The sequence below is a fragment of the Gymnodraco acuticeps genome, unplaced genomic scaffold (genome assembly GCF_902827175.1).
Source record: "Gymnodraco acuticeps unplaced genomic scaffold, fGymAcu1.1, whole genome shotgun sequence".
Taxonomy (NCBI): Eukaryota; Metazoa; Chordata; class Actinopteri; order Perciformes; family Bathydraconidae; genus Gymnodraco; species Gymnodraco acuticeps.
The window spans coordinates 1,558,574-1,584,675 of NW_022990235.1; the positions used below are offsets into that span (position 1 = coordinate 1,558,574).

Here is a 26,102-nt window from a genome sequence, read left to right on the forward strand (position 1 = left end):
CTTTCACCTTCCAAACTTGATAACCTAAAATATAACATTAATGCAGACAGGTATACAATATTGGTGGAGCTAAAAGCAGGGTGTACGCAGAGCCTGAAACTCACCCTCACACGTTAGATGAATTAGAGCCAAAGAGAGCATCATTACCTTCTGTATGTGTTATTTCACAGTCAAATTGAAAGATAATGAAAAATGTTACCAATCCCCCAACCAATATTACAGTTCACTTTGTCACTGTTTATCACTTGTATACTCATCTAACTGTTAAGGAACGTTCCCTCAATCCAGCATGCTGTTAATGCTGCGGTGTTATTTTAATAATAGCTTCACTTTCAAAAATATTTAAAAGTGTGCTAACACAAAACAAATCAATGATTAATGGTTATATAAGCTCAATGTTTACATTCATGGCATAGTTGGCTCTGTATAATTGGCCAGACCTCTAACTTAACAGTTTGTAAACTGAAATCCAAGTACAGCGTTTGTTTATTTAGATTTCTGGCACTCAGACTGACTTCTTGTTTACTTTATTTGTCATTTTAGCTGTGGTGGTCCATTGCTTCAGTTATATATGACATTGATGTTTATATTAGCAATAGCTCTATAATTACTGTCACTCAGAATGCATTTGTAAATAACACAGTCAGTCTAATGAAGTCACGCTAAATGCATATTGAAATGAATAACTTTAAAGGTGTAATTTAGAAGACTGCGGAATTGTAGGAATGCGTAAATCAATCAAGGGTTGGTGATTTAGTTGTTGTTGCTATTTTACCGACTACTGAGAACTGAAATAATCTGATATGTTCAAATTTCAGTCTGACTTTTATTGCTGTAAAGCTGCAGAATCTGCTTTACATAGGTATTGTGTGTGTAAGCCAGCAGTCTGTTTTTGCCTACAGGCAGCTTAGCTTGCATTGTCGTGTGGATGGCATGTGAGTGAAAATCCTGAAGGGAGCAATGGATTAAAGACTCCCTGACACACTAAAGTTGAGTTTGCATTGGTGTTTTTGGCACTTTACAGTATGTGATACGAGCTGAGGTATATCCTGTGTTTGGATTCATGTGGTTGCCAGAGTTTTTCCTTGAGTTTTTCGGTGTGATGATTTCAACACGTGTCTATGCGCGCACGGCCGTGTATGTGGGCACAGGAGTGTGTTTGTGTGAACTGTGGACCATCAGCCCATTTCACACACAGACAGACATCAAAGGCAGTTTGAATTAACCCTGCGTGTCGGGGCCACTCTGCATGCCATCCTCAATTTCACATCTCTGCCGCTCCAGCAGCACCAAACTTACACGTCCATTCATATTGAAATGAACGGATGGAGTTTTGCCATGCACCGAATCGCCATCCCTCGCTGAGAAAAGATAAAACATCAAAAGAGCAGAAATATTCTGATGTGTTTGTGGTGAAGCTGTGCGTGTCGTCTGAGGTGTAGTCGAAGGTGTTCTGTGTCTCTGAGAAAGTGTGGGCAAAGTGCAGGTATCATTTTTTTCTCATTAAAACAGGTCAATTGTGTTTCCATCACAGCCCTCTTGCAAAAGCCAGCTCCCCTTCTTCATGATTAGACACTGCAGAAATGATGTCATGGTCTCATACACACACACACACACACACACACACACACACACACACACACACACACACACACACACACACACACACCACACACACACACACACACACACACACACACACACACACACGCACACACACACGCACGCAGGTTCACACATCAAAGCATATGTGCCTCACCTCTTTTAACTCACTTTTAAATCCATAACAGGAAGTGGTGGCCTCACTAATGTTTGCGTATGTGTCCAAAATGTGGTTTTAGATTGTTTTGACTGGATAACATTACCTTTCCCTTTACCTCCAAACACTCATTTTCACCTCACCCTGGCAGCTAATTTAATTTTATATTGTATTTATTGATCTGGCCAACTTCAATTTCCTGCAGCGGCATGATACTGTTGTACAATGAAAGCGATAATGTAGATGAACAGGCGGCGATGCTGGAAATGGAGATGAAGGACGTGATGATGATCATTTCTGCGGGTGATTGTGATTGCGATGAGTCGTACGCTGATTAGAGCGTTGTCTGGAGAAGGCTGGTCTCGCTTGCTGTGTAGGTGAAGCCATCAGCTGCACTGTGTATTTTTAATATCTACTAGCCATCAGTATGCCGCCATGACAGCTAATCAGTAAACACATTCATATCTCATTAATCTGGCCTCTCCCCTCTCCTCCTCCCGATGGCCCCTTATTGTCTCTAGAGGTTGTTCAGTAATCTGGTGAGACCTTCCCCCATCCCCCTGTGTTACCTTCACCCCCCCACACAAACGTACACGCTCTTATGCTTAAAAGTACTATAGCAGGAAGTATTTTCTCATCGTTGTTTAGAATATTTTTCCTCAGTCTATGAAAGTTGTCATTGACATCCAAATACACCTACAGTACGTACTGTATGCATGCACTCTGACTCTTGTTTACATATTGTATAAGCACTCTAACTGCTGGGTGAGTTTATAACATTGACACATACATATCAGTTATATTAAATTACTTTAACAAGTGGATGAGCTTTAGAAAAAAAAAACACCTAATATTTTAAAAGCTGTCTTTTTTTTTATGTGAAAGATGTAATGTGTTTGTTATGTCTGGGATATGAGTGGGTGTATTTCCTCACATGCACACCCACGTAATGTTTCAGCAGTTTCAAGACTGAGCCACGCAAAAGAAAACACAATGGATGAAATGGTATTAAATAACTCCAGTACGCCTGAGGTCGATGCCATGTTTGAGGTTGACAGTTAATTCTTGACCTTGTAAAAATAGAATCTCAACTCAATGTCCTGTGATTCCAGAGTTTTCAACCGTATTAACCTTTTCAAGCTTAACTTTTGAGCAAACATTTTGACCTAAATGTGTTAGAAAATACCTTGTTTATCCTAGACCAGGGGTGTCCAAACTACAGACCGCGAACCATTTTGAATTGGCCCTCAGCAAATTCCAAAAAGTATAATGTAATACGGGCCACAAATGAAACTTGTCTTATATTGTACTTCTTAAATATATATGTACAAATATATTACACAGTAGTATTCATGTGTTAATAAGCCCACTTTTCAAATACATTCAGTCAATTCAAGTTGGGAACATTTTCTAACAAATCTTAGTTGATAAGAAAAAAGGCCCAATAACTTATTTACCTAACAAGCTTGAAATATATCCTTCATATTTCCTCTTATTATAAGCAAACTGAGGCTTCCGTTTTTAGGGAATGAGCTGCCAACAAAATAAATGAAACTCTATGGAGAGCTGTGATATAGGCTGTTTTTCTCTTAAGGCATTATCAAGTGTCAAGCATAATTGACCTCCATCTGATTAATTTGGCTAACTTATAACTGAACTTATGAGGCAGTATACCTCATCTCTAGTGAGTGGCCCAGCCCTTCGTATATCTTTCTGTATGTGGCTCTCTGTGAAAAAAGTTTGGACACCCCTGCTCTAGACCTACAGTATCATTGAAGGTAAGCCCACAACATTGAAGTGCCAGTAAACATTTTTTTTTGAACGAGCCAGCATTCACAACATCAGGACGCTGAAACGTAAGCGATTTATATTCTTATTTCACATATGTGACAGGTGAAAGGGTCTTTCCTGAAAAAAGGCCTGAAAGTCATGAGCATACAGTTTCAATCGATGCACATCAATTCTGCTTTGAAAACTGTTTACCTTCTGCTCTGGACTATGCTAGTAGCCTACTGTAAGTAGACCTTTAAGTGGAGATGTTTGACAACTGATTATGAGAAGTTGAAAGGACAATGATTCTAAAAAACATTGTATAAATCAAACTTACTTCATAAATTGTCAACAGGAGGATCAGAAACTACAGGATGAATCTTTGGCCTATTAGAATCTTTAAAAAAGCATATTTTGTGTCTTTCTAAAGCACATACATCTCCCTCACAATTGGAGTGACAGTATTTATAATTTTCCTATGATCTGTTCTTATAGATAAGACTAGAGTATCATAGACTCGCACTTAATCACCCAGGCGATTAAGTTAATGACGCAGTGTCTATCATCATCATGTTGAGTACAAATAAGAGTCCCTTTCTGAAAATATATTTAAAATAAACTAATGATTTGGCACTAATGGCCCATTAACAACCATCATTCAACATTTAAAGATCATTCTGATATCTAAAAGAGGGCACAACCTACCACTTAGAGACTTAAAGTCTGGCACTTGTGTCAGGACTTTAAATGTCAAATCACATTCATCAGTTCATCGTGCTTTGCACGTTAATTCCAGACTGCTTTCTGTAATTTATTTCAGCATGTCAATAAAATGGTAATAGATCATTGCTTATATGGTGGTGTTTTAGTTAAGATCTGTCCTGTAGTTTTTGTACCACACCGCAAAGTACATTTATAATAAGGGCTTGTTGTATGTTTTCCTCATATGAATTATTCAGTTGCACTCAGCTGAACTGATCTTGGTGCGTTTGTACGTTGTGTTTAGCTGCTCCAGATATTGATTACGTTACAGGTCTACAGAGCAGTAAAAAGGGATAAAGCTGTTTGTATTGGATGGGATTTAGCATCAAATGAGGAGGATACATAGTCCATCCAGGACTGATTGAGCTTCATAGAGTAATACGGACTCAAGGATAGAAGAGCGTGGTGTGTGTCTGAGCATGGTGTGTGTCTGCACATGTGCTTCTCTGTGGAGCTTAGGTGTATGTTTGTGGACATGGGAAAATATTCAGTTACAGCCATAGCATAAATAAGGATTCATATTGTGTGTGCAGTGATATTGAAATCCCTTTTTCCATTGTCAGTGTGGTTTATTTCTGAAGATATTTCGATATTGTATGTATGTAAGTATTGGGGGTTGGGAACAGTCACCTGCCGATGAGTTTGACCCCTACTTGGCCTCCAGGGTCTGTAATGTTAAATTCATTGTTACATGTATGGAGCTGCACAGCCTTCTCCTGGGACTCGTTTCACCACCTCAGCTCCACCAGCAACACCAGTGGACATGAGCTCATGACACATAGACAAACAGTACACTGACTCTGTGGGATAGACTCACCGCGAGGTTTATCCACTCTTACTTCTTGCCATTTATAACATGCCCTTACATGTCTATTTTCACTCGCTCTACTATGGCACTTATGCCATTTAGATACGATTGTTTAAAAAGGCATGTGTCCAACACAGCTAGAGTATCTCTGTATCTAGTGGACTGCTGCACTTAAATTAGCAGGCTTTAGTCACAGCTCTCTCTGACTGAAACCTACAGGCTGTGAATTTATGGGCTGAGGTCGTCCATTCACTTCGGTCTGTACGACATACTTTAATATAACTCTAAAAAGCTGCAAAGTGAATGCACCAGCAGACAGTTTTTACTTAACCTGTTTAATAGGTAACACCTTAGGAATCCAGTTTATATATATATATATTATTTGTAAGTGTTCACATTATTTAACTATAAGCACTTGAATGAATATAGTAAAATATGCTATGGATGGATGGATAGATAGATAGATATAGGTACTAAGGAAATATTTTTCTTGCAGCAGCAAAGTGTACACGCATTAAAATATTAAAATCCATAAAGGTGGAAGAAAGTATAAACATAATAAAGTCAAGTAACATCAACTGAATAAGAATACAAACAATAAACAGCAGCCTATATACTTTATAGTCTATATACATATCTACAGTATAAAGGACATGAACCAAAAATAATACTCAATATAATTTTTTGGGATAATTTAGACTGTTTCACAATATTATAGTAGCAGAAAACATATGGTAGTATATAAATTACAGTTTTAGAAAAAAAAACAACATTAAGTCCAGTTACTGAATATTAATCAGAAGATTCAGAATCTAAAGTGACCATCGTATATGACCTTAAATCCATACAAATAAATTGCAGTTTGTATTAAATATTAGAAACAGTGTATGTTGTGTTATTTGTACATGGATAACTCGAAGTAAAGATGGGTGTAAAAGGATCCTGCATACTTTGCATTATCTGCATTGGTGCGACTACAATGATAAAGAAACACAATCATCCCAGATAACTGACAATTAATCCAGCAGGTATTACACATACCAAAAGATGCTAAAAGACAACAATCTACTTTTTAGTTATTTGTTGTTTTACCATTAGGTTGTTTGAATCTTTTTAAGTGCAAATTAGCCTGGAGCTTGGGACCAATTGAAACATGGAACTGTTTGATAGTCCCTCTTCATTGTGTTTAAATGACCACATTCTGCTTCCCATTATACTGCAGTTTGGGAGAAATTATCTAATATACCAGGAGAAAATATGCAACTGAGGAATAAGAGCCACACCCGGACTCATGTGTAGGCCTTTTTTCTTAAAAAAGAAAACACAGCGTCAGACTCACTAAAGTGGAAATTGAAACTTTCTGCCTGAAGAATGAGAATGTCATGTTCCTTTGTACTGTAGCTTTGCACGTTTATGCTACAAAGTGTAAACTTTCTGGCTCTAAAGAGGATTTTTTTTTAGCCATCATCAGGCCCTCTGCCTGAGATATTTCTGACACAAAAACACGAGACATGAAAACATATGAGATATATCTGATGAAACGGGGACATCTTTCATCAGGACGTCTCTGCAGATCTTTGCCATGTCAGATGGTTACATCAAACATCTACATCTGATATGGTGGTCACAATGGCTAATCATTTTATAGATGATAATATTTTGTTATTTTCTTCATGATACAAACTTCGATTAATACTCTGTTGGGACAGGGATTCTTATTTATTAAATTCTGCTGACAGAATAAGCTTTGACTTTGTGTGATCAAGAACAGATTTTCAGGCTACAGTACAGGTTTATGTAAGTCACTCTGGCACAGTTATTTCATGTAAATGTGGGGCGGTGGTGGCGAAGTCGATAGGGAGTTGGCTTGGCAACTGGAAGGTCACCAGTTCAAGTCCCGGCAAGACCAAGTGCTACCGAGGTGTCCCTGAGCAAGGCACCGTTCCCCACACTGCTCCCCGGGCACCGTTCAAAATGGCAGCACACTGCTCCTAACACTAGGATGGGTCAAATGCAGAGAAACAATTTCCCCACGAGGGATTAATAAAAGTCCATCTTAATCTTAATCTTAAATGTTGCACCAAAGCGTTATTATTTATTGTGAAATAAAATTCTCTTGGCGTGAATAAAGATATAGAACCACATGCTCATTTCTCAGGGTCTTAGCCTTGATTTGGAGAGGCTGTGATATATATCTTAAGTACAAAACTGTCCAGTGTGTGTGTTGTATGATAACATAGGAAGCGAACCCCTGCATGTATTTATAATTTAAAAGTGTGATTATAGAGCTTTTTAAAGAGCCGCCTGCATTGATTGTTGTCACACACTTTGTACAAATGCTGAATAACAGCCCTTGCTTGAATGTTGACTTCGTTTGTGTCTAACAACTTTGTCGGGCCGTCTCTGCCGCTGTGAATTTGTTGTTCTAACAGTCTGTCATCAAAATTGAGTTCCTGTTGAAAACATCTAGAAGAGAATATTGGCTCATGAAATGAGTCTTTTGGCCAGAGCTGTCAGGCTAATAAAGGAAACAGAAAGATTTAGATGTTACTTACCTCTCATGTTTCATAACAAACATTTCACATGCCAAATTTGTCCTGCTTGCCTGTGACTGATAAACGCTTTAATTCTCATGTTTCTCAGGTTCATTGGACCAGAATTGGAATAAATGAACAATGCTAGTTAGTTCATAACCTCACATTAGTTTGTATAAGCATTATTTTTATGCTTGTGAATGGGGAATGCAATAAATCTCGATATACCAGATTTACAAGGTCCACTAAGTAAAGCTAAAGTTAGAACTCATTAAAGTATATATGCCAAAAGTGTGAATACTCAGAGGGCAGTGAAGCAGGAAGACAGCTTTGCGAAATATGTTGTTACTGGAAGACAGTCTGCTGGAGACCGTAAGGAGGAGACCATCATTACCCATTTAACGTTAGGGCACAGAGAGCTCAATTACACACTTCATAAAACAGGTAAACACCCAACAGGAGTACCTGCACACTGTAATCAGTTACAATCAGTTCAACGGCTCTGATTGGTAGGAAACTAATATAAGGAAGTAAATTATCATCATGTTATATTAATTTTCCTTTGAAAGGCATCATTTGATTTTAATTCTCATTATATTGTCTACTAAAAAGGAATAGGTTTAGGATAGACATTTTTTTTTTCAGGTAGAAAAAGAGTATGGAACATCACTTTTTCAGCCTTTGTTAAAGCTGACGTTATATGATCTCTCAATGCTTAGTTTGGAAAGTGGTGTAAGCTACCATGACAGAATATCATTATATGATCTCTCTTCTTTATATCATTATTCCCTCTTTTATTGGCAAATATAATGTATTTAGTTTGCATGGTTCTGATGAGATGGTCCGCTATAAAAATATTGCTGTGAACAATGCCATTGTTAAAACTATTCACTTTAAAGCTGCATTTAATGAATACATTTCTAACATTAACTACACTGAACAAAAATATAAATGCAACACTTTTGTTTTTGCTCCCATTTTTCATGAGATGAACTCAAAGATCTAAAACATTTTCTATATACACAAAATAACCATTTCTCTCAAATATTGTTCACAAATCTGAAAAAATCTGTGATAGTGAGCACTTCTCCTTTGCCGAGATAATCCATCCCACCTCACAGGTGTGGCATATCAAGATGCTGATTAGACAGCATGATTATTGCACAGGTGTTCCTTAGAATGGCCACAATAAAAGGCCACTCTGAAACGTGCATGTTTGCTTTATTGGGGGGGTCTGGGGGGGTCCGAAAACCAGTCAGTATCTGGTGTGAGGGGTAGGGTTAGGGTAATGTTGTGAATCGAGTGGCCTGTCTTCGTCGTCCATAACATACGCCTGCCCATACCATAACCCCACCGCCAAAACAACCTTGTTACGCCACTTCTCTTGACACATCTATTTTAATGCCTGTCTTTAGGTCCTGTTTGTGCATGTGTGCATTTCGGGCCCACTGTTATGTGTGTAATTGTAATACTAATAATATAATAGGGATCTTTATCTTCATCTTTCATGTTTTATACATTACAGTCAGTTCAGTGCTCAATTTAAGTGTTGAAATACATGACCCTGACACTGGTAGCCTGAAGGTTAATGGACGATTGCTTCTGCCATTGTTTAGTTTGTTAGCCAAGTTAAAAAAAAACTGTCTCCAAATATATATATATATATTTTTCTATCCATTGATGGGTGTCGGTGTGCTCCACGCTCTGTATTTTATTAAGGCCACGGTGGCTGTTGCGGGGGTGCCCATGCAGTGAAGTGGTTAAGCCCTGGCTCTCTTTCTACAGTGCAGAATGGGAAGGCATTCATCTGGCCCAGCTGGACAGAAGGAAATTAATGATCATTTACACTGACGACATAATCAGGCTTCACGCTGTCCTCCGATACTAAATTGCTTCTTTTGTTCCACAAGATCTCCGTCTTTCTCTCCCCATCTCTCTATGTCAGTGTCTTTTTCTTTCTCTCTCGCACTCGACACTCTCTTTCTTTTTTTTGTTCCAGGTCGTTCTCTGTTATCGGTCATTAAGTGCTAGGTTTCCATGGAAACAGCCAGTTTGGCAGAAATTGGCATGCTGTAAAAGCGTCCCTGTGATGTTCAATATGGAGAACTATCCCCCTTCCACTGAGAGCGTGTCCAGTTTAGTGTGTCACTGCAAACCTGTTCGTGGTGCGAGTCTTGATGCATTCGAGTACGGACTTTTTTTGGAGGGAAATAACAAAGACCAAGTCAGCGTCTCTGAGCAGGGGGAGATATGAAAGGTTATTGAGGGCAAAGGCATACATATCCCCTCCATCCCTTATCTCTCGACCAGGGTTTGTGTAGCTGTTCCCTTAACGTTGTTGCTTCTAAGAGCAGTGACCCTGTTGGCAGGTGACATGGGGGGGGCTGTCTGTGTGTAATTAGGCTGTGCTCTGTGTGTAATGACTTAGCATGAAACCGCTCTCTATCAGGCCCAGCAGACAGCCGTGTTAGAGTCAGACGGTGGGGAGGAGGAAGGAATGGGTTCGGCCATCACCAAGGGCAAGCCCATAGGACGTTTGGCCAGCATCATCTCTCAGAAGGGAGGTTAAATTGAGTTCCTGAGTCAGTGAAAATCCCCCATATCGCTTATCAAAAGGCAAGAGGGTTAAATATTCAGTCTGGGAGGTTTAAAATGTAATCTACACTGTGAGTTGAAATTGTCTTTGCATTCCTCCCTCTCCGCTCTGTTCTGCCTGTGGTAAGAAAGAGATAAGTGGGCCAGCACAAAATGGCTGTCAGTGTGTGTCACTCAGGTATGTGCTAGGCCTGCAAAGTCTGACTTAGACCTTAACTCGCCAAGTGACAGGTTACACTTGAACCCTGTGTTAAAAAAACGTTATCTGGTATAAATTGGGGAGCTACTTCAAAGCCAACCCCTAGACACTGTGTAATTGGGCCAGATATTTGAGTAGTTCGGGTCTAAAATCAATGTAGGCGGCTTTGGATAAAAGCCTTTGCCGAATGTATTTTAGAGTATTTTTAATTGCACTGATTCATCAAAGATCTTGAACAAGTTAGTTTGGATTGATGGGGAATTAAGATGGGGATTTATTTGAGTGTTCAGCTGTGTTAAACAAAGTCTTGCATGTAAGATAATGAGCACTGTATTCCACTGCTGTGCGACCTAAGCATGCAATTTCCCTCCATTTGAATTATGTAATAACACCTCATTGACCTCTGCTGCTCTAATACCTCTATGAAGTTTCTCCTCTAAATTAAAGCCAGCCCACACTCTGCCATCTCCGGCTCTGCATGTTGCTTTCAGCTCATTAGCCATTTGATATTTACTGATGTTTTAAGAGAGCGAACTTAGCAGGGGAGAGTTAAGATGACTTGTCTTATTTACAGAGCTTCCAGAAGCTGCCAGAGAAGAAGTATTTTTTTTATAACTGGCAGTTTATGCAGTGTAGACCAGATTTTAAGTCTGTGTAAAAGACGATGAGAGGATATGAGCTGCAGAAAAGGACAGACAGATGGCGTGAAAGAGCAGCGGTGCCTTTTACTTTCTGGCACACATGACCTTGGATCAACTTTAGGAGTGTGAGCAGTGAGCTGCAAATAAAAAATAATTCAATTGGGCCGTGATTATTTAAAAACATAATGAACTGAATACGCTTTAATAAGGTCGAGAGGTTGCACACAACATCATTTCAGATGGGAGGCTAGTTCTTCACAGGATGAGAGTGTTTAGCTGGCCATTGTGTCAATAGACCGAAACAAGCCAAGCTCAGAGTTGATGGACAGGTGCCAGGCTTCATCTGTAACGTGGAAGTGGCGCAGTAATTAGTCAAATGAGGAGCAAGTGGAGGAGATGCTACAGAGAGGGAACCCCCCCGGGGCTGTGTCTCCTCAGCATGAAGACCTCTACATCCCACTCAAATACACAGACACACACACAAAGAAAACACAACCATGCATACACCAATTTAAGCACACACAGAAACATAATTTGCACAGTTTCACACATTAGATGTATTTTAAGAAGCACAGTGTCTGAATAAATTATATACATGTCTGAACACTCTCTCACACACGCAGACCCACACACATTGACACACACTTATCACATGTTGTTATGCTACTGCTGCATATTATATGTTTGATAAACAGCATCCCCTGCCTGAGACATTACTGTGACAATATACAAGCTTTAGAAATGAAAATTATTGAATAGGGTGTGGGGATGGGGAGGGGGTTGAAGAAGTCAAGAAAAGAAGAAAAATGGTGCCGGGAAGAATTATAGGGAGGATATTTCTGCGGCTGTCTATTTGAGAAAAACCTAGTGGAAGAGAAAAAAACAATTCCCTACAATCAGCAAGTTAATAAAAAGGCTGCAGTTTATCTCTGTCTAAAAGACACATACCCTGACTGAGGATGGAAGGGAGGATAGGAGCGGGGGAGAGGCTGCCCCACATTTCCCTTCGTCCTTTCCTCACTCCAACAAGTCACTTACTATGAGTCCTTCTGTCTGATAGTTCCCGACTGGCTGGCGAGCGAGTCCTGTGAAATCCTGGGATCACACACCACTTCTGTGCTTCTGCTGACAGGGCTAATTAATGAATATCTACAAAACTGGGCAGTTAAAGATCGCTGTGGGCTCCATCTGTCCAGCTGGTCCTGTTTGCCTGTTGGTTTGCACCGTCTGTGGCCTGGCAGAGTGAATACCCCTCTCTCACTGTCACACTGGCTTTATCAGGATTTTTAAACGGCTTGTTTGGGAACAGGACTGGATCGATACAAATTTAAAGACGCGGTATTCAAGGTCAGCTTTTACAATTGATCTTCATGGTCACTTAAACTGGACTAGGAGGATAAATCAGTTATGGCTCTGGGAATTAGATCTCCATGCCGTGGCAATCACTACAACAGGAATAATAAGCATTTTCAACAGCCTCTACAGTACATCTTGAATAATGTGACACATGTGAGCTCTGGATGAAGATGATAATCACATCACTCAGGGATGTTGGTAAGATGCAATGAAGCGGTGAACACAGCAAGTTTAAATACACTGATTACCTTTGAATGAGACTATACAGCACCTGCAGGTGAGAACACTATTTCAGCGAGCAGATTAGACGAGGCTGAGTGTATGCAAAGTCCTGTCTCTGTGGGGTGTTTGTTCACATGTGTGTGGCTGCGGTGGTGTGCGCGTAAATAATGTTTTTCTTTGTTCAGACCTGTTTGTATCACCAGTAGGCAATCCCTCTGATAATGTTACAGAAGCCAACCCACTCTACCCCCCCCTCTATGCCATCGTTCTCTCTCTAATCTCAAACTCTCCCCAAGGGGTGCATGTAAATATTTAGCCCAGCCTTTGTCTCCTGTGATGAGTGCCCGGATGCAGCTTGCTCTGAGGTACTTTGTTTTGGCACTGATACTCTGTGTTGCCTCTGAGACTATTGGAATCATGGTTCTTTTTTTAAATGTACTTATTACTGGCTTTTTATTCAAATTGCGTTGATTACACATATTTTATTAACAGTTTATTATGTGCAGGATTAACCAGCCAGGCCTTAGATATCTCAGTCTGTAAAAATATGTATTTATCATAAACAGGATGTACCATTTGGTCCAGAGGGCATAGTTGTATGCGAGTAGAAATTAACCGTTCATTAAGCTTCACACCCCATAGTTACTGTTGCATGACAAGCTTCCCATTCTGGCCATGCACATACAGTAATGTACATGATATTGAACTAAATGCCTGAGGCCAGAGCTGAATGTGAACTGTTACTTCATTAGCTTTTTTATATTTTAATTTTAATGTTAGAAGAGAAAAGGCATTATAGATAAGTGCAGAGCAATCACACTTTCTCTGGTAAGGGTGATTGTGGATCAAATCAAATCAAGTTTTATTTATATAGCACATTTATAAACGATTTTTGGTCGAGCCAAAGTGCTGTACATAAAATAAAAATAGCCTACAGTAGAGACACTTTACAGCAAATACAACAGCACAGATTGTTCAGAATATCAGTATGAGAAAAACGATCCTTAGACCCTCACATTGTACAAGGAAAGACTTCCAGAGAAAGGATGCTGTACAAACATTCCCAAATCCAGTAAAGAGCAGTTCAGAGCTGCTAATGCTAGCCTAACTCAGATAGCATTACATACCAGAGTTGTGCTACCTCACAATCAGGAAATACTACACTGTGGATGTGCTAGTTGTGAACATTAATACTCCATAATAATAACAACCCATAATCAACAAACTAATGTAACCTGGTTTCCTTGTTTTCCCATTGGACAAACACCACTTGCACTCACAAACGTCTGCAGTTTATGATAAAGCAAATAAACACTGTTTACTCCATTCCTTGTGATTTTGCTTTTAGTTTTATGAAAGATTACAAACACAAGGCACCACCTACCTTACACTTTAATTGCAGAGCCCTATGCTTCAGAGTGGAGACATCTACATCTTTACAGACTGGTTATGAATGCTAAGCTTTAGTTGTACAGTAAAGCGGTCAGCCCTGTTGCATTCACTAGATTAAAATCCAGTTTAAAGGAAATCTTGTGAAAGCAAAATGGAAACTAGGCTCCAAATGTCTCGTTTTGGGCTGATATCGAACAGCACAGAGACTTACTTGGTGGACTGAATCTTTTTTTCTGTTGGCCTGATGCAGTGCCAAGCCTTGGTAGACTGTCAGAGGGAGTATATGCCATCAAAGCAGGTGGCAGATTAGCTGGCTACATGTTGTCCATTCCTGACACACTCATCCATCTCTTTTTCTCTGCCATCTCATTGGGACAGACTACCTCTCTGAGACACTAGCCTCACAATTGAAGCCAATGATTCTGCTCTTTTCTGCGTCTGACTCCTCTGGAGGCTTCAAGTCGTATTGAACTATGAGAAGCTTCTGGTGTGTTGTGTGTTATCAAGCTCCTCGGAGGGGCTGCAGCTCTCTGTGCTCTCTTATTGAACTCTTCCTGAGGCCTGTTGAAGCTGGGTCTGCTCGGCAGAGCCCACTAATATTCCTTAATGATGTGGCATCTGTCTCTGTCAACCTCTGCCGTGCAGCAGCCAGACGCGGTCTATTGTGGCTGACTTCACAGAGAGATAAGCAGTCCTCTCTCAATAATATCAACACTTCCAGAGAACATCAGTACTAGCAGCAAACATAGTGAAAAAGTCAGCAAATAAGCCTTTATACAAAGTGACAGTAGCAGACAGTAATCTTTTTTATTTGTTATTCACTCTTACGTTCCTCTGCTGTGTTGATAATAAAAGAACACTTTTAATAAATTCTAGGTTTTTGCACCGTATGTTGTTACTGTATGTAGCATCACCATTTTGCTGTGAGGATTGACTTGCAAAACAGTGAACTTATCTGCTGAGTGCGAGCCAGCCGATCTGTATAGCACTTTTTAATATTTCTGCCACCCTCTGTCTTCCCATCTGTGTGTTTACAGTAACATTCAGAGCTTGGCACACTGAAAACAGTCATCATGGCTCATGATGAGAATGTGACTAAGTGTGACATGTATGAGCTGTACAGAGGGCGTGAATGTGAGTCTGCGCATGTGTGCACTTGCATGTGTGTGATTTCTCAGTGTGTACTTGACTGTCCCGGCTGCCAGAGAAAGCATATTGGTGGCAATTGGCATGCTTACTTCAGTCGTAGCCTGTGTGAGCGTCGGCAGCAGAAGGTTGGATTGGCCGTCAGTCGCTCTCTGCAGAGCCACCTCTCCTCCTTCCTGTGAGAATGACAGGCCTCCACAGAAAGCTGTCCAGGCGTCACAGCCTCGTGCCAACTGCATAACTGATTAACACTGCTAATTTACACCGCTGCCTTTCCAATCCATAAATTATCATTTAGCACAAAACAGTCACGTCTATTTTATTTTCTGTATGTTCTTTGTTATATTGATTGCTGACATGTCTGTATAATGTAAATGGGACACAACCATGCCATTAATCATCAACATGCTTCAAATAATGAATGTCTTGTTTTCTATTTTGTGGCGATATACACTGCGAAGCCAGTACCATATACAGTGGGGAAAAGATACTCAGCCCTTAAGTAACCTTATTTGTAGGTTCATTACTTATCCTATGATATTCAATCATACAACATGTGCTCTTAAATATAATAATCAGTCAATTGTAACATTTTATAACCAATTTCTTACTTTTTATTTTCCACTAGTACCCACAAGTGGTTTGCCTCACTAAATATGATTTTTGGTAAAGCTCCTGACACAGTGCTTGGTTTTTCTCCTGTAGCTGCCCCATTACCTATGAGTGAGTCAAGCTCTGAAGCCCTCAAATATAATTTCAGACGGGCTGATGTGCTTATGGCCCTCCAGCAATGATGGTCACTCATCTCCAACCTCTCGCCAGAGGGGATTTAAAGCTCCTCGGGCCTATCGTGGCCAGCATTACCATGTGCTGTCTGTCTGCACCGGGTGCTCCTCCACCCTGATGCTCATTGGCCGGCTGCTACTTTCTGGGCTGAAGCTTTGTGGGGTTGACAGCGCAGCTCAATCTTCTCCCAGGATGAACAGGGACCTCATCTGCCCATTACAGGAGCTTGTAATGTCCAACCTGTCAGAGATATGAGCTCCCTATAGTTATATCTATCTTTATTTGTCTCCATTTTTATTTTTACAAGTCTATTAAAAGTGATAATAATATTTTAAGGGGCAACACTTTCTTTAGGGTTTAGCAATACACATAATGCATTCTTATCTACTTATAGTGTTGTATAATTATAGTTATAAGCACTCGTAAATATTCATAACACTAAGCATGACATATGACAAAGAATTGACTTACAGTATAAGGTCAAGAAACATTACATGACTTTACTTAGAAAATAATGACCACTTAGAGAAACGTATAACATTATAACAATGATCATAATGCATTGTAAACATTTTACAATTTATGACAAGAATACAACATATTTTACTCTATGATCTATAAATGTCCATAAGGGACACTTTTTACTGTATAATGATATTTGACCTTATGAGCCATTATAACATTTTAAATAAATGATTGTTGCCATAAAGCATGATGAATTTACATTTACATGTATTTATTTACAAGTGCTTATCATTATTATTATTATTATTATTATATAGAGCTATATGCATGGAAGCATTATAATGATGTTGATGGTGCTTTAGATATGTGTCATAGTGTTACCAACACTTTCCCCTAGGGCTGTGCAATTAATCGTATTTTAATCGCGATTACGATTATGGTTTGTGACGATTATGAAAACAGCATAATTGACAAAATACAATTATTTAGCTGGGTGCGCTTTCGCCCCTCCCTAAAAGCCCACTCGGCCACGTGGGAGTGACATGTGTTGTGAGTGTTCAGCGCGAGCGAAGATGTCAGAACAAGAGCAGCAACTCGTTAAAAAGAAGGGTACAACTATTTCCACTATTTGCAAGTACTTTGCCATTACATTTCACATCGCTAAAGATATGTGCCCAGTTAGCACTGTTAGCAACCAGGGCTTTAAGCAACTTGTCAACACGTTGGACAAGCGTTACGCGATGCCGTCTCGGTATTATTTCAGCAGGTCTGCGCTGCCTGCACTATATGACAAATGCCGTGGGGAAGTTGAGAGAGATGTGGCTTCAGCTGACTACTTTGCTACCACAACAGACCTATGGTCTAGCCCAGGGGTGCCCAACCAGTCGATCGCGAGATGTGTCTAAAAATAGAACAACAATATTCTGTTTTATCGTTAATGTCCTGTAACATAATCTTCCTGTGCCAGAATAATGCACTTGAACGCATCAACGCTTTGTGATTGGCCGGCGTCACCCCATGTGTCGGGGCGTGGCTGAGGGTCTTCAGTACAGGTGGCAATATTGTCACCTGCCTGCGCTCATCTCTGAAACCAGACCATGTAAACAGGCTGGTGTTTCTTGCGAAAAATCTTTAAGAGATGACATGAGCAGCCCTACCAGCATTTGCCATGGTGGCTTAAACATTTTTATTTGGTCTTAAATTGTAGTTCAACATTTATTTCCTGTTACTTCTGGACCATGACGGTTGGCCAGCCTTCAACGTTTAACTGAGTGGAATATGTTGAATATGTTTTACCAAAATGTTGGCTATATGTTAAGGAGTTTTCAGTAGGTTGTGACAGTGCACTGCAACATATTTGATTTCATTTATTTTGGTCTAATTTATTTGTATTTATCATATTAATAATATATGTTTAGTATGGTTTTGGAAATGCGCTCCAACATATTTGTTGATCTTGTTTATTGGTAAAATATTATTTGTTTTAAAGTTCAATAAATGGTCAATGAATAATCATCAAAAATAATCGTGATATCAATTATTGACCCAAATAATCGTGATTATGATTTTTGCCATAATCGCACAGCCCTACTTTCCCCGGCAAACATCCATAGTGTTTCACTTACAAAATGTCAGAGAAACTGATAGCGGTGCTGTTTATGTGGCAGCACTGGACATATAACAGACAGAGGTCACTGGAGAGGATGACAAACTGTCAGTGGATACAGTTTACTGCACAAGGCACCGCAGGTAAATACTAGCTTTGTCATAGACTTGTATATATTTAGTGGTGAATAATCCTATAACTAATAATACTATAAGATTGAAATCTTATCAGTACCACATTATGTAACTATTTAAATCCAACATATTTATATGTACATTTACACATATACAAGATAATTTCCTTGGTTGAACTTGTTATTCAATTAGATATCAGAACTATGAACCCCAATATCTCTACATGGAAATGTTGACACAAAATGTAATTAGGTGACAAATGGTATTATTGAACTTGAGTTTTTAGCTTCTGTCCTCTCGCATACCACAGAGAAGGTTATCTGCAGCAGAATCCATACAATAGTCAAAAACAATAAGTTGAAATCTGTAGTTCTTGCATACAATATCATCATACATATACATATCAATGGTCCAGACCCATTGATATTGTATGAATCATTTTAAAAGTGCCTCTATTTGTATTTGAGACCTGGGTGATGGTGTGCGTTTACCAAGTGAGCGGTTGATGCAGCAGCTTAATTTTAAGACATGTTGGACCACAATAACAGTAGTTGACTTAATTTGTCAATGGTTTGCTGGCTCTGTGCTTTGAGGAGGTAATTAGTAGTGCATTTTCCAATGAGGCTGTTTGATGATTGTGGTAGCAAAGACTGCACTATTATACAAAACATTACAAACATTTAAATCCCTCCATTTACTATGGAGGGAGAATGAAAAATGGCCTCAGCTCCCATTTGTTTCCAGAAAAGGGTACTCAAACAAAAGTCACCTTACTACGTATTATATATTTTTTAAAATACATATTTTTTGGAATCCCCGCAGCCATATGTGTTTTATTGATCTTTGTCTTTAGTGTTTTGTTTCTAAGCTCAAAGTAGAGAAGGCTCTGCCTGTAATGTCCCGAGACAGCCATGAATCTTCCGGGGAGAAGCAGACCCAAAGAGCACTACCACACATTAGGGGAATTAATATTGATTTAAAAACAAATTTGACATGGTTTTTTAAATTAACTTGAAAAATGCTTTGCTTAAAAGAGTCAGGGGTTTGTAGTCTGTCAATGGAGCGGAGAAACCCTTGTTCTTGTTTTATGGTTTAATAAGATTCCATTAATGGCTTCTTCCACCTTGAGAAAAAAAAGCTCTTTGAATGGTGTGTGTCACTGCGTGTGCGTATGTGCAAATGTGTGGGTATGTTCATGTGCGTAAATACTCACGTGATTCTCAGTGCCGAGTACTGCCTCATTCAGAACTGAAGGGTAATAACTAATTCCTTTTAAGTGTGTGTGTGTGTGTGCGTGCATGGACTGTTGAATTGCAGTCTAATGACTTTTTCGGTATGAGCACCTGAAATAAATGCAACTCAAATAATTGAACCACCTGTTTTTACATTTAAAATGATTATTTGTTGTTGCGTCATGATGGACTATGCCGATTTGACCTTCACATTTCACTTTGAAAAGTAGTTTAAAGTGTTTAAACTAAGCAGGATACCTTATCCCTCAGAGGGCGGCCAAAATAAGACACCAGGCAATCTCGTCAGAGTGCTCGGCTGGCATGGCCGCCGCTTCTGGGGCCAGGTCTGCCTGCTCGGTGGGCCGGGGAAGGGAAACTGCCTCTGGCCGCCTGCCCAGCCTTCAGCTCGACAGAGACGGATCGTATGGAAGCCAGCGTTTTCTTTTCCTAATTGCTGCACATCAACACATCAATCCCTCAGACATAATATAGATATATAATAGAAAAGGGATTGTTACCCTGGCAAATATGAGAATGTTTGGGTGGTACCCATTCAATCACGAGATCTCTGATTTAGACCATGTGGTTCATTTAATCGAGTTTGATCTAATTGTTGTGGGTACTGAAGTGTGTTGGGATCGAATCTCAAACACCTTAGTCACTGGAAGGCCACAATAGTTTAGTTTAATTGGTTCATAACATCAATCACAATACAAACAATTACTTATTTTGAACAGAGCCAACCGTTCAGCCCACCAGTAGCAGGAGTCAGGAGACGGGCCATACCTTTTTACAAATCATCATTTACTTCCTTATTGCATAATAACAACATTTTGTGATCTCATTTTCTATTCTGTGTGAGTGTAGGTTGAACCCAGCTTTACTGGTTGTTTACTGACACATAAGTTAGCTTTGTTCCACACCTTGATTTAGTCTTACATATGAATTATTCTCACACCTGACCAATACCATAAGCAATTGATTCAGATATTCATGCTTTGCTTTATCTCACGTCTAACTGTGGTATTTAACCACTATTTCCACTCCCAGAAACCTGCAGGTCCGCTACAACTCTGACTACTTTTAAATCCAGGCTGAAGACTTTTCTTTTTGTCGCTGCTTTTAATTGAACTATTCATATATTAGACTGCACTGTAACTTTTATCCATGTACTTTTTTCTTTTAATGTTTATTTTATTATCTTTTCTTTTTAATGACTGATTTTAAATGCCATTTTCTTAATCTCTTTCATTTTTTGTAAAGCACTTTGAATTGCCTTGTGTTGAAAAGTGCTATATAAATAAACTTGCCTTGCCTTGCCTTGCCTTGCCTAGTGTGCTAGTGTTCTCTGCACCTGGAAAAAAAGCCAGACTTGCCACTTCATGTTAGATGGTTATGTCTGGTGTTGTCACATTGAGAAAACCAATTAGCAACATCATGGAGTATGGGACAAACAAAAATACCCTCTGCATCTCAAAATGTTTAATAAAAAAAATAATTTCTGAAGTGATGTGATCTAGTTGACCTGTGATGTCAGTCTGCGTAAGCATCATCAGTAAGCATATTTTATTGCTGGTCAGATGACACACAATTGGACATTTATTTGCCACAAAATGTTTGACCGGACTTTACTCAAGCCTGCAAAGAGCCTTGGTAAGGGAGATAAATTGATATATATTCACATTTATACCACACGCAAGCAATGTAACCACAGACCCAGTTTTTTAGATATTCAGATGTATACTGGAAATCAACATGCACATTAACATACTGCTCGTATTTAAAGCGCATATATCGGGCCTTACTGAGAGAAAAAAAACAACAGCAACCTTAAAGCAATCTCTTTAAATTCTTAGTTCTCTGTGTGTAATTACTTGAGTAAATGATTGATTGAAGTGAATTTAGAGAACCCCAAATAACAGCAATTACCTAAACGCACAGCCTTAGTAACTGCAGCTTTTAAGCCTATCATTGCATTAAAAAAACTCAACAACAAGCTTTCCTGGGTTTTCTAGCAAAGAACTATACAAAATGGTTTTATGGTGTGAAAGTGGGTCTTGCGGTGTCTTAGGGCAGCAGGATAAGTGGTAATCCTTCGGGAGGTGCTCTGTTGTAGACTACAGATCCTATAGAGCCCGGGCAGCTGACTCAGCCTTCACAATTCTTCCAGGGGGAGCAGACTAATCTTCCAAGTACCTTCCTCTGTCAGCGGTCCAGGCATCTGTCGTTCTGCCTCTGGATGCTGCTTTTCAAACATCCCGGTCCCTTATGGCATCCCATACCCATTTCTCTTAGTTGTTTTTTTGTGGTTTGAAAGTCTTTGTAAGTTTAATGGCTCTTACCTGATTTCATTTAGCTAATGCCCAAGAGTGCTTGATATATTGCTGCTTTCAAGTGAAAATATTGAAATTCCTGCATGCACTTTAGCTTGGGGATTAAGGTCCTTCATGGTTACAAAAATTCTTCGGCCTGTTCTGTTTCGGATAGCCTTCACTAACCCGTTGGATTAAGTCACACATGTGTTGTTGCCAAGTTGTAAAAAAGGCTGCTTGTGTTGGTTAACATTGTGGAGATACAAGATGTTCACCCAGCAGTGAGGATCTGCTGGAGTTTGCATTTATTTAATTTGATCCTGACTGCCAGACTGCAGCTGGCTAGCTAAGTGCTTTGCCATTAGGGCTCTGTTCTGTGTTTAATTCTCCTACATTGCCGAGGCTTATGGGTAAAGCTCCAGGCTGCGTACTGCTTGCTCTACAGTAAATGTTTACCATCCTGTGTGCTACCTTGAGAATAATCAAACTGCTCCTCTGTGATCTTCTTGATTAAACTAATGGCTCGGGTAATCTGACCTTTTATTCCTTATGTTTTCCGTCTGCAGATTTATAATGAGAAGAAGAGCCAGTTTGAAATCAAGAGGAACAACCCCAAGGAATTGGTGGAGCGAGTGGCACGGGACATCTCCAAGCTTCTCATCAGTAAGAGGAAAGCCCTGGAGGTAAGAGGACCATGCACCTGCGTACAAACATGCACTATAAAATATGTAAAGCAATGTATGTAAACTCGCACAATCTGAATCAACCATATCATATTCTTTATTTTGTAATCCTCTTGTCTTTTTCTTCTTAGTAGATATACATTTATAATGAATCAAAGTGAATGTCCTTTCCATGGGGTTAGACATTTTGGTGATGGAAAGAGATCAAGTTTATTCAGTATTTTAAAATCTGCCATGAAGTGGTGGAGTTCTTTTCATATAAACCTTTTAGCTAATTATTCCAGTTTATATTATTTTTACTGTTCTCTCGTTTGCAGTTTTCTTTCCTTTGTTTAACATTGCGTGCGTACATCAAATCAAATCAAATCAAGTTTTATTTATATAGCACATTTATAAACGATTTTTGGTCGAGCCAAAGTGCTGTACATATAATAAAAATAGCCTACAGTAGAGACACTTTACAGCAAATACAACAGCACAGATTGTTCAGAATATCAGTATGAGAAAAACGACACCCTCTATCCTTAGACCCTCACATCGTACAAGGAAAAACTTCCGGAGAAAAACCACAGTTTAAGGGGAAAAAATGGGAGAAACCTCAGAGAGAGCAACAGAGGAGGGATCCCTCTCCCAGGACGGACAGACGTGCAATAGATGCCGTGTGTAAATCGAAGAGATAATACATTTTACAGCATATAGACCGAATGTTAGGAAATGCATGTGTCTATAATAAGAAGATGAATCCACGAGGATTGTATTCTGAGATACAGTTTGTATGATGCATGAGAAGAAGGGTTATTTCAGAGGTTATCATTTCAATGTCCTGCATTTTGGGATACAATTATTACCACCGTTCTGCTCAGACAGCCCTGTGATTAGTTAAAATTAGTTTTGCTCTCACAGTGGGGAACCTCTAACCCTTTGGAGAAGAGGAGATGGGAGAGGGGGGGGGGGGGTCTAGAAGAAGGGAAGCTGATTGACAAGCAGGGAAATTAGAAAAGTATACACAATCCATTTTTTATTTTTAAAAGCCAGAGATAAAGAAAAGGAGCATAAGTGTAAGTATGGAGAAATTCCAATTTCAAAATCCAAATATTTTCCCCTGTCTCAAAGTTGAGGCATATATTTTCCAAGTTAGCTGATTACTTTTTGTTATTATGGCTATTTAAAGCTCAATCTGTTCTATTTTATTACCATAGCAGCGAGACACACAATCGTTTTAATCAGTTTTCATGATTCACAATCATCTACACCGTCATATACATAAAGAGCTGCACACATATACACACACACACACACACACACAATGATTTCTTTATATGACTGCGATCATCTAAATCGTATTGTGCATGAGCTGCTGCACACACAAGCTGGAATTGATGAGGTTAAAATGTGCTTTTAAGACGTATCATATTTCGAACACTCCCCTACATGTATCACATTTTCTCTTTAACTTACACATAGATGTTCAAACACATTAGAAAAGCATTAACGTCACAACAACTGTCACTCAGTATTTATAATTTGAATCTCATGCACATTAATCAAAGCTTCCAATACCCTGGTTCTGTTTCTGACCAGATATAGTAACTCAGGGCGAAAGCTTTGACGATTTCTTACACATTTGAGAAGGTTGTAAAGGGGCAGAAGTGTCAATCTTTTAAGAGCATGAGGTCTTGTGGGATGAAGCACTCTCATGGAAAGGAGCGGAATTCCCTCAAAGGTACGGTTAATTCAACTGCTTGTCCTAAAAGGAGGAAGGCTTCACTGTACGTATCCTGTGTTCATGTTTATGAATGGTTTTGGAATGGCATTGACCATCCACCATCGTTTCCTTTTGGGAAGAAGGGGACAGAACTATATACCCACCTTCACATCAATGACACACACACACACACACACACACACACACACACACACACACACACACACACACACACACACACACACACACACACACACACACACACACACCCACACCCTAACCTCCACAGGCCACGCTGTCACCTCACATCCTGTCCGGGAGATTCACTCAGGAGGGAGGAAATGAGGTGAAAAAAGAGAATAGCTGGAATGGGAACGACTCCCCGGGGCGTGGAAAAATCAAGAAAATGATGTTCAGAAATTCATAGATTTAAAAATGAGGAGCAAGCAGGAGGGAAGTAGCGAGGGAGCCGGAGGTTGGTTGGAGGGAGAGAAAGAGTTTGGTGAAAAAATCGAAAGAAGAAGAGAGAAAAAAGGAAGATGATCAAATTGAAAAAGGGAACCAGCAATGCAAAGAAATAGGATTCATTATGTTGTTATATAAATCAAACCTTAACCAACATGCAACGAGTTAATACTTTAGTTTTTTTCCGGCAGGTTAGGAATTACATTTTTCCACCAAAACAAATAAATTGTAATAGTGTGGTCAGAAACATTTATGTGGACTTATTATTCATACCGGGGAGAAAGAGTCCTAATACAGTTTGTAGATAAGAAGGTCTCAAGCTCCGCTCAGCACAGTATTGACTGCGTTTTATATTCCAGTCTGTGTTTACCCCCTTTAATGGTTATTTAGTCCAAAATATTTTCTGTCACACATTTTTTTCTTTTAAGGGGAGTTGTGTGTGTTTGTATGTACAGGCACGTGTGCACATGCAAGAAGAAATTATTCTTCTGCAACCTATTTAAATACAGCTCGGGGTGATTTGTTGTAATTCATGTTTATATTACTAATGAGAAAATACACATTGACTCTAAATATTCAGTTACCGATATAAAGTGGGCAAGGGAGCCTTTCTTAGTGCTCTGGATTTAGTTTAGCCTTAATTCTTAAATTAGCAACATATTTTAATCGTTGAAATGCTCTGCTTAGTTGGAAAGGGGAAAAAAAAAATAATCCAGTAGGTGAGCGTCCTTTTGTTCACCTCACTCTGTAGCCAGGGTTTTTTACTGCAATGCAACAGTCGGCATAGACAGCTCAAATAACACAGTCTGTATGTATCATTCATCTCAGCTGTGATATCCACATTTTGTGTAACTAATTCAACAATGTATGCTTACTTTCCCCTTAAAGAATAAATAGGTATCTAAATATCTATAAAATATAACTCAAAGTGATATTTACTTGATGTTTTCCTCACCCATAAACCGATGCTGCATAAGCTGACTTAATTTTTGTCTAAAGCCTCCCCGATGTTTATTCTTTCCCTTCATTTTCCTTAATCTCCTCCACTCCTCTGCTCTCTCTTTCTTGCCTGTGGCTCCAGCCATCTTAGTTCTCAAACAATGATTCGATTCTCAGGTCGCTGCCAAAATTAAAATGTAACACAAACCACAATAGGCTTGACCGGCTTGCATGTTGCCGCTGGACACTTTTCCTAAATGTATTTCTTTTCATAGGCAGGTTGAACAGCTGACACCTCAACTCATCGTTTTTATTTGAGGATTGTTGAGCCATTAAGGTTTGAATTAAGTGAGTTACATACAGCGACTTATCCGCTGTATTATTTTGTTCTGTTCTTTGTAAGTTCCATTATACCCATCTGTTGCTTGAGGCTGTTTTGAGCAGGAAATAAAGTGATCTTCATTCAGAAGTCAGTATAATGTTCTGTTGCCATATACAGTCTTTCTGAGGACTATTTGCTATGCTTTCTACAGGAATAATTAACACATTTTACACAGTGTTTGTCAGTTTAATAGTAAAATAAAAAGTTGA

General features: G+C 39.3%; 1 protein-coding gene across 6 annotated transcripts in view; it reads left to right on the forward strand.

Moving 5' to 3' along the window:
• Window positions 1-26,102, forward strand: part of cacna2d2a (calcium channel, voltage-dependent, alpha 2/delta subunit 2a) — a 134,894-nt gene that overhangs the window by 14,128 nt on the left and 94,664 nt on the right. For all 6 annotated transcript variants that reach the window (XM_034219021.1, XM_034219023.1, XM_034219022.1 and 3 more), the window contains exon 3: window positions 22,286-22,402. In XM_034219021.1, the coding sequence (XP_034074912.1) occupies window positions 22,286-22,402 (117 nt within the window). The remainder of the gene's footprint in view (window positions 1-22,285; window positions 22,403-26,102) is intronic.